This window comes from Actinia tenebrosa, unplaced genomic scaffold (genome assembly GCF_029948245.1).
Source record: "Actinia tenebrosa isolate PJP-AT-01 unplaced genomic scaffold, QUT_ActTen_1.0 PGA_scaffold3__52_contigs__length_22856419, whole genome shotgun sequence".
Lineage (NCBI taxonomy): Eukaryota > Metazoa > Cnidaria > Anthozoa > Actiniaria > Actiniidae > Actinia > Actinia tenebrosa.
The window spans coordinates 10,804,312-10,812,975 of NW_028292580.1; the positions used below are offsets into that span (position 1 = coordinate 10,804,312).

Genomic DNA, 8,664 nt, shown 5'->3' on the forward strand with positions numbered 1-8,664 from the left:
TAACAATGTGGGGTTCAATGAGTCTGTCGGACGTGGGCTGATCAGCGAAGATGTTGGCTTTGTGGGGTTTGGCTGAGTAGGATGAGGTTCATTCAAACGGAAGTTTCTCTTCAGCTTTGCCGATGATTGTCCAATTTCTGGTCTAGCTGCCAACAAAACCTTTCCTGCGTAAGTAGAACCCAATAAACGGCTATTGTTCGGATTGAGAACAAAACCTTTGTCGGGCTTGATTTTTTTATCTGTTTGATGTGTAGTACTATTTGCTGTGGATACCACGCTGTCTTCACTCTCTTGTACTGTATCCAGTGCGCTTTGATGTGTACTGATGTTTTCTGAAGATTTCTTTTGTACGACAGCTGTCTCCTCCTGTACACGTCGCAACGCCTGCTTTTTCCTTAAATTTTTTCGGCGCAGTGACCGTTTCTCCTTTGAACGCGTGTATTTCTTGACTGGTTTCATGATAACACTAGTAAATCATCTGAGAACGCATAGGGTAATTGGGCATTATTTCAATCCGGAATTGTGTACCACCCTCTAACAACCGATGACGTCAAACGTCGAGAAAAGGCGGGAAATGCAGTTGTTTCAGACCAACGTACCGGTAATATCTTATTCGTGCTTCTAAATATATTTCTCTGTACTAAAACTATCTTTCGTCAAAATGATTGGTCTTGAGGATGAAACAACTGTTGAAGAACTACGGAGAGAGGTGGAATTGCTAAAAGGAGAGATGAAAGCCCTCAAAGAATCGAGAATAGAAGATCAACGATCGCGAAGGCAAACAACAAGCAAGAAGCAAAACATCGACCATGACTGCTCTGTAAGTAAATTAAATTGTTGCAATACTTAGTGGAAGGACTAATTTATTGGTTATCTTGTATGCAGTCTATATTTCTGCGATTGATACATATGCTAAGGAGGAAAGTGAGTTTATTTTAGATTACAATTAAAATGTGCTTACTTGGGTAAATTTCGCGCGCTTTTTAAGATCTATAATTTATGCAGTGCATTAAGCAGTAGCCGTTTCAATTGCGCATACATTATGAACATACTAAAGTCAATAGTAATCAATGTTTGACATCAATTCGGGCCTATAAAATCTCGAAAGGCTATAGAAATCATTACAATCAAACAGTACAGTAAAAACCATAGTTCTTATGACTGGCGTACAAATATAATCATGTCAACCTAGAGAATAGAGTATTTATACTTGGGTTTCCTGTGGTCAATTACCTACGGACGACTGTTACACGGTCTTTCATCACTTCAACAAGATTAATGTCATAATTTCTATATCACGTTAATTTTCTTTTGTCTTCGAGAAAATCAGTTTGATATCAAATTTTTGACATCAAAAAGACTGCAAAGTTTAAGATCACACTGATTGTTGTTACTAACTTAACGAAAATATGATTTTTTATGTCGAATATTTGGAATGAAATGAGGTTTTAGTCTCGTCGGATATGCGATGAAAGGAAATTAAAATATATTTCTTTGCCAAGACGCTTACCAAAAACATAATAATAATTTTTGCATCTTTGCAAAGTCACTATCATGGATGTGACATATATTTGACAGTACGAACGCTTTTCTTGAAAATAAAATATTGCATATCACGCTAGAGTGTATACCATCTCGCACATTTTTCAGCGTAAAACTAAGCGAGTTTTGTCCCAAAACAAAAAAAGGTGTTTATTCCTATATTATGTAATTCAATTATTTGTTGTTTTTTTTTATTTTTTAGAAAGCAGTACACAAAGTGTACCGTCAGCTCTTAAAGAATGCTGACTTTAGTGAATGGAGCTTTCAAGAAGGGTATAGTACCGTTTTCAACAAATCATATGAAATAAGTTAGTTCGTCTCATTCGACAGGCCATCCGTCTTTGAGCGGAAAGCTAGTCGGTGCAGTTTAGCCGTCTTTGAATGGCAGAACAGCATTGAGACATTTTAATGGAAGAGCATGTGTATGTAGGCATCAATAGATTGCATAGTTCGTCTCATTCGACAGGCCATCCGTCTTTGAGCGGAAAGCTAGTCGGTGCAGTTTAGCCGTCTTTGAATGGCAGAACAGCATTGAGACATTTTAATTGAAGAGCATGTGTATGTAGGCATTAATAGATTGCATAGTTCGTCTCATTCGACAGGCCATCCGTCTTTGAGCGGAAAGCTAGTCGGTGCAGTTTAGCCGTCTTTGAATGGCAGAACAGCATTGAGACATTTTAATTGAACAGCATGTGTATGTAGTCATCAATAGATTGCATAGTTCGTCTCATTCGACAGGCCATCCGTCTTTGAGCGGAAAGCTAGTCGGTGCAGTTTAGCCGTCTTTGAATGGCAGAACAGCATCGACGATTCCGGTAAGTCATCTGTGCATTTTCATTCTTTACGTTGCCTGCATGTTTTGTGCTGAATTCTGTTCTCTTGTCTTTCCGTGTACTTTTCCCCCTAGATTTTTCTCTGATAGCAACAGGGACACCTCGCGAAAACTTAGAAGAGAAGTGAGAGGTCTGTACGGAGATGGTACTTGGAAGAAATCCGCTTTAAAAGGTTAATTTAATGTTTATATTTGTATCGAGTTGTACAATTCTGTTCAAGGTACTTGAAAATATGCAGTGCAAACAGGACGCTATGAATTAAAAAGCACATCTCCTTGCCCTCAGATAAGAAATCCCTATTTTTAACTCCGCGCGAACCTAAATTACTTTTATCATTATGATCTAAAAAATCACAACTTTTGAAAGTGTTTATATCTGCCGAAACATTGTCCATTTCAAACTCCAATAGAATCCTATTCAACTGCAATGCACTGAGGGTCAATGCCAATTTAATTTACAGTATAATGCATTGGATCCAGCGAATTTTTAACAATTATCGATATATATGTGTTTCAATTGTAAATCTTACAGTTGCTGTTCATAATATGTTCAGATTCTATTCACCGGTACTGGAAATCCCTGAGGGACGATCAAACAAGACGGAAAAACCAGAAGTTTATGGAGCATAGGAATAACCTACGACAACAACAACGAAAAAAACGGGTAAATGAGTGCCATCAGATGTTTTCCCTTCGTCTTGCCTGCAAACACCGCTGATATTTATTAATACATAGTTCTATACTTCCTTTGACAGAAACTTGAAAGACGAAGAAAAGCTCTTGCTTCCGTTGAGCTGTCTACCGGCGACAGGGAAAAAGCAAAAGAGATAATAGAGGGGCCATTCGCACTTGAGTGCATGTCAAGCGAGGAGAGCTGTGACGATGAGGAAGTGGAAGCTGGCCCAGGTCCCAAGCCTCGAAAGATTCGTAGGCTGTCCTGGGAAAGATCGCGATTGCATAACATCAAAAAAGCGATTGATGATCATATCAAAAAGAATCTAACAGCGGCGCAAAAACGGCTTAGTTCCAGGACCATCATTGCAACTGAGAAATCGAATCGCACAAAGCCTAAGGAAATACCTTCTTGGGCAGCCAGAGAAGGCAATGAATGAAGGCAGATTTGTCTTCTCCTTTACGATTGTATAAGAGCGATATCACATAAGCAATGTTTTACATGCAAATGAGCTGCCCAGTGAAATAGCATGATAATGAAGTGAACCAGATGAGTTTTGTAAGCTAAAACGTTACAACAATTGCCTTGTATTGGAAATATTATTTTTGACAAACTAAAGATCGATAGGACTTGAACTGTTTTCTAATACTGTGAAAATTGTATGATTCACGCATATCTCATTTTTAAACAGTAGTGAATATCGGACTGCTTTCCCACCTATACTATGCATGGTGCAATTTTTATTATTCACGACATCCAAAAAATATTGCTGTGCTTCAAGGACTTAATCAAAATTGAATATAGCAGTGTAAAGCCGTTTTTTGTTCATTATCATTTTTGTTAGAAAAGTTCAACACGTCTCTCGGCCATAAAAGCCACAAGCTCAGTAGTGCAAACAGCATGTGCACACTTCATTAGCATGCTATTTCACAGGGTAGCTCATTTGCATGTAAACATTGCTTATGTGATATCGCTCTATTGTATTGTTTCTATTGTATTAGAGTACATGTACAAACCCTAAAAGCTTGCAAATTTTTTCACTATTTAGTACAAATGGTACAAATTAAAATATAGAAAACAAAATAATTACGAAGTGAAAAAAAATTCGACAGCCGGACGCGATCTTCAAATTACTAGATGTCCACAGTCAAATAATTAAATGGTTTAGTCAAATAATTGGCATAAAATATAACTATACATTACTGTTTATGATCCACGCTTTTGATGTTTATACTTTAAATATGTCAGAGTATGTTGTCATAATTAAGAAGACATACACTATATAAGAGAAGCTAAACTCAGCCCATTCATCAGCATTGAATTGTCCGTTTTTCTCCTCGCATACTTTGCTTTTGTGATTCCTTTTTTTTTTTTTGTTCATTTTTTCTTTAATGCAATTTGTACTTATATCGCGTATTTGTTTATTATTTCTTTCGTTTTCAATTTTGATTTCTATAATTTGTAAGCTTGATTTGTAGTTATCGCTAAATCTAAAGTAGTTATTGCATTATTGATTGACTATTAATTTATACAATTGTAATGTTTATATATAAAATGAAATGTAATAAAATATTTTTTTTTAAATCCCGTCGTGGATAAATGTCTAAATACGGATTGCAGCAGTTGCGTGAGGATATGAATGAAGTGAATAGTAAAGTGAATAGTGAATTGAAGTATATAAACCACACAATCATGAAAAGTAGCGGCTTGATAAAAAAGCAATACGGCTCTTATTGATGCGTATATAAGCCTTTCTTATTATGAGTATAAGTCTCTTATTCATGAGTATAAGCTACCAAAACACGAGTATACGTTACTCGTATACTTGAGTTTCAGATGACTTAAACTCAACGGAAACAGAGTGCGGTTTTTAGTGCGTTTCCGTAGTTTACGGTAAAACGGAAACATGACATTACGACACGTTTACGCCAACTTATACAAATGAATAAGCAACGGAAACGTTAACTTATCCTTACGATTCCATCAGCTTTCCGTTGACTGAAATTGAGGATTTCGCACTGTGTGACACTCTTAGGAACATTCCCCATTTCGTGGAGAAGTCAAAAAAAGAGGTAGAAAAACCACCGAAGAAGGCGCACGTAGAAAAGCCTCAAAAGAAGATCCTGCCCACGATACCTGAGGAATATGACCATGACTTACTAAAAGCCGGCTTAACAGTCGCAAGCATTGGTCTGAGCTATTATATATGGCGATGAACAACCCTTACGTAACTGGAGTAGATTGTGTTTATACGACTTACACAGGCGAGAAAAAATACAACCAGAGCTCTTGGGTTGATGTCACGGGCATGTCCGTGGATCTGAACTACTCGGGAAAGAAGTTGATATTATGCAGCATTTCTTTGGGAGCCGTTAGCAATGCGAATGTAGGATTTCGTTTCTGCGACGACAGCGGGGCATTACAGCTCATGCGCGTAAAGACGGACAACAGAGAGCCTACGCATTTCTCCGTAGAGCCGCCAACGAATAGCGCTGAGAATCTTACGACTTGGACTTTTCACATGGTTGCTGATTGCCATGGGAAGGTAAAGTTGCAAATACGCGTAGACGACACCGGGAGCGTTTGCGTAAATAGCATAGAAAATCAAAGGGATACGACCTATAACCACGCAACCATTAGCACTCTTACGGTAATGAGTCTATAGAAGGGAATTTATTCCCTGAAATATATGAACCCACACGCGAAGGAAGATTGGTTTCTTTATTATTTGGGGGAGAGAAAGTACGAAAATGATAATTGGTACGACACCGGATTGTGGGTGAAGGTTGGGGGCTTAGGAATAATAATATGTACTATTAGCATTAACACGGGGCGGAGTTGTAATGCCGGCTTTAGAATCTTAGACGAGACCAATACCCCATTGCCGCCTTATAGGACAAAAGGTAATAGGCATTCAGTCCATTTTTCATTCGAACCCAACCCACTAAGCGGAGAAGACTTAACGCCCGCGACTTTTCATATAATAGCTAATTGTCAATATGCAAAGCTTCAAGTTCGCCCCAGCGATACCACTGGGGGTGGTAAATACCCCGGCATCCTCCGAATAAATGGTAAGCTTGAAACGGCTGTAGACGCTGCTTGGTGTCATAAGGCTATTAGCACCATGAGCGTCTTACCTTTAGTACCAAATTATCAGCCCGGGGCTAATACCATATTTACTTATATCCAGCCGAGAATGTCCAGGGCAACCAATGAAAAGGGCGAGAAACCATCTGAGAAGGCGCCGCCTGTCGGATAGGAGTTACCTCTTCATCTTCTTCAGGAGTACCACTCCAATAGCGACAACCAAGATCCAAATGTTATTCCCCACGAACTTCAACAGTTCACCGCCGGCCCTAAGTGCCAAGGAAACAACCGAACCCAGCAGCCCAGGAAGACCGGCTGCCATCTTTTTTCCCAAGTCCGTTAGTCCACTGCCTAATTTCTTTACGCCTGCACCCGTAGCCTTAAGCGCGTTAAGGATGACTCCTACTACGGTGCCAATAGCAACCGCAAACGCCAGCGGAACGCCATACTTCAAAAGGGCTCTTTTTACCTTTTCCTTGGTGGTAAGCCCCAGCTCCTTTTCCAGGTTGTCCTTTTGCGCCTGTAATTCCGCAACTCTCTCCTGAAGGGTTTCTACTTCCTTTTGGGCAGCCTCCCTTTCCTCTTCGGGGCGAGTCTGGTCAGCAATTATTTCCTGCTGCCGCTCTATTTGCCCCTCCAGGTCTTCGATAGCCTGATCTCTTTGCCGGATTTGCTCCTCTTTAGTGTTGATTTCGGCAACCAACTGCCGCCGTTCCTCTAAAGAGCCAGCTATGGTGGTACGTAAGTTCTTAGCTTCTTCCTTGCTTATGTCTAGGTCTTGCAGGGCAAGTTCGAAGGCCTTTTGGGCTTGGTCCCTATCGCGTAGGGCTTTGTCTGTTTGTTCTCTCATTTCTATTATTCTTTGGTTTTTATCGTTAAGTTCTCTCTTTTGAGCATCGAGGAGTAGTCGGGTTTGTCGCATGTGTTCTGCCTCCCTTTCCTCCATTGTTTCCTTTAGTCCTTCGACTTCCCTTATCGCTTCGATGCCTTTTTGTTGCCGCTGCATTAGGGTCTTGAACTTTTCAAAGGCTTCGCTGGTGTTTTCATCGTTTTCTCTTAGTCTTTCCACCAAATTAGGTCTTCCTAATGCGTTTTTGATTTCTTTTGGGAGATTACTGGTGAGCCTGTCGGAGTCTCTCCTTTGGTAGAGATTATACCACTTATCCCTTCCTTGATACTGGATTTGAATTTGCCCCTTATCTCCGGTTTGGAAATTAAGGCGGGTCAAGTCCACATTTGGAAATTTCTCCCTTACGTCGTCTAAAAGCCCCCTTAGCATTTCAGTTCTTAGGTCCGTGGAATCCAAGTTTTGCAATTCCAAATATTCTGGAATAGGTCGCCCTGGGTTCCTTGATTGCCACTTATCCTCTAAGGAACGCCAGGCCTCGCGGGCCCTGCTGCCATATTTGCGTCTTAGCTTGTCAAAAAGGCCCCGCCCGTCAACGTTGTCATCAGGAAGTAAAGACTCGTATTCTTCGTCGTTAATGTCTACTTGGCCTTCTTCGGTAAGGGGGTCAAAATCCGTTCCTTCTACTTCCATTATATATGATAAGCTCAAAGTTAAATCCCAACGTATTACCTAAGCAGGTTGGCGGGCTGAAAGCGGAACGCACCTTTCACCGGGTCACCTTTACCCCCAGTAGCGCAAAGCCAGGGGAAACGCTGTACGTAGGCGTGCCCCGCCTAACGGATAACCTAGTCTTAGTTCCTGGCACCTTGGCTTTAAGGTTTGACCTAGCGGTGCAGTCAAGCCCCACAGATGAAAGGATTATCGTTAACAACGTGGGTCGCAACATCGTTTCTAAGATGCGCGTAAAGTTCGCCGGGGAATCCTTGCTGGACTTAAATAGGTACGATCTGTATACCACGTACAAAGACTTATGGTTGACAGCCTTTGACCGCGCGCAAAGGATAGAACAAGGAATTGGTAGTGTCATTCTACGTAAGGTCCGCACACCTACGAAAACGCAACCTACTGACGGCAGCGGAGAAACCGCAGTGGCAGACGCAAAGCGAATAAAGACCGCCTATGGCAGCAAGTATGTCATACCACTGGACTTTGAAGTGATTACGAATCACGGTGTGTATTACCCAAGACAGTTATCCGAGCTACAGTTTGAAGTAACTTTAGCAGATGCTAATAACATCATTGGTGGGCTAAGCACTGCACTTACCACAACAACCCCATACTCTATTACCAACTTAGAGCTGCAGTACGAAACGGTGTACAGCGAAGAGCTGGCCCGTAGCGCTGGTATGGAATACAGCTCCGGAAAGGCATTCCTTTACGACCACGTAGTGATGTATAAGACGTTTAGCTTCTTGGATAAGACGGATGAGGTTATCAACCAAAGCATTAACCTCCAACGAAGAAGTCTCACGGGGCTAATGCTGGTGTTTGCCAAACCCTACGAGGCCGGTAAGCGCGACTCCGAAGACTTTCACAACCCCAACATTACTAACGTAGGGGTCAACATAAACGGCGTTCCAAACAAGGTCTACTCCCAGGGGATAAAGCCCGCAGACATCT

General features: G+C 41.1%; 1 protein-coding gene across 1 annotated transcript; it reads left to right on the plus strand.

The window, feature by feature from the left end:
• The first annotated feature begins 291 nt into the window (after nt 1-291).
• On the plus strand, nt 292-3,734 carry LOC148908531 (uncharacterized). Its single transcript, XM_089036056.1, has 4 exons — nt 292-820; nt 1,745-2,547; nt 2,929-3,038; nt 3,130-3,734. Exons 2-4 carry the CDS (start codon nt 2,397-2,399, stop codon nt 3,484-3,486), a joined length of 618 nt encoding a protein of 205 aa, XP_088892182.1. The 5' UTR covers nt 292-820; nt 1,745-2,396; the 3' UTR covers nt 3,487-3,734.
• Nucleotides 3,735-8,664: the final 4,930 nt, after the last annotated feature.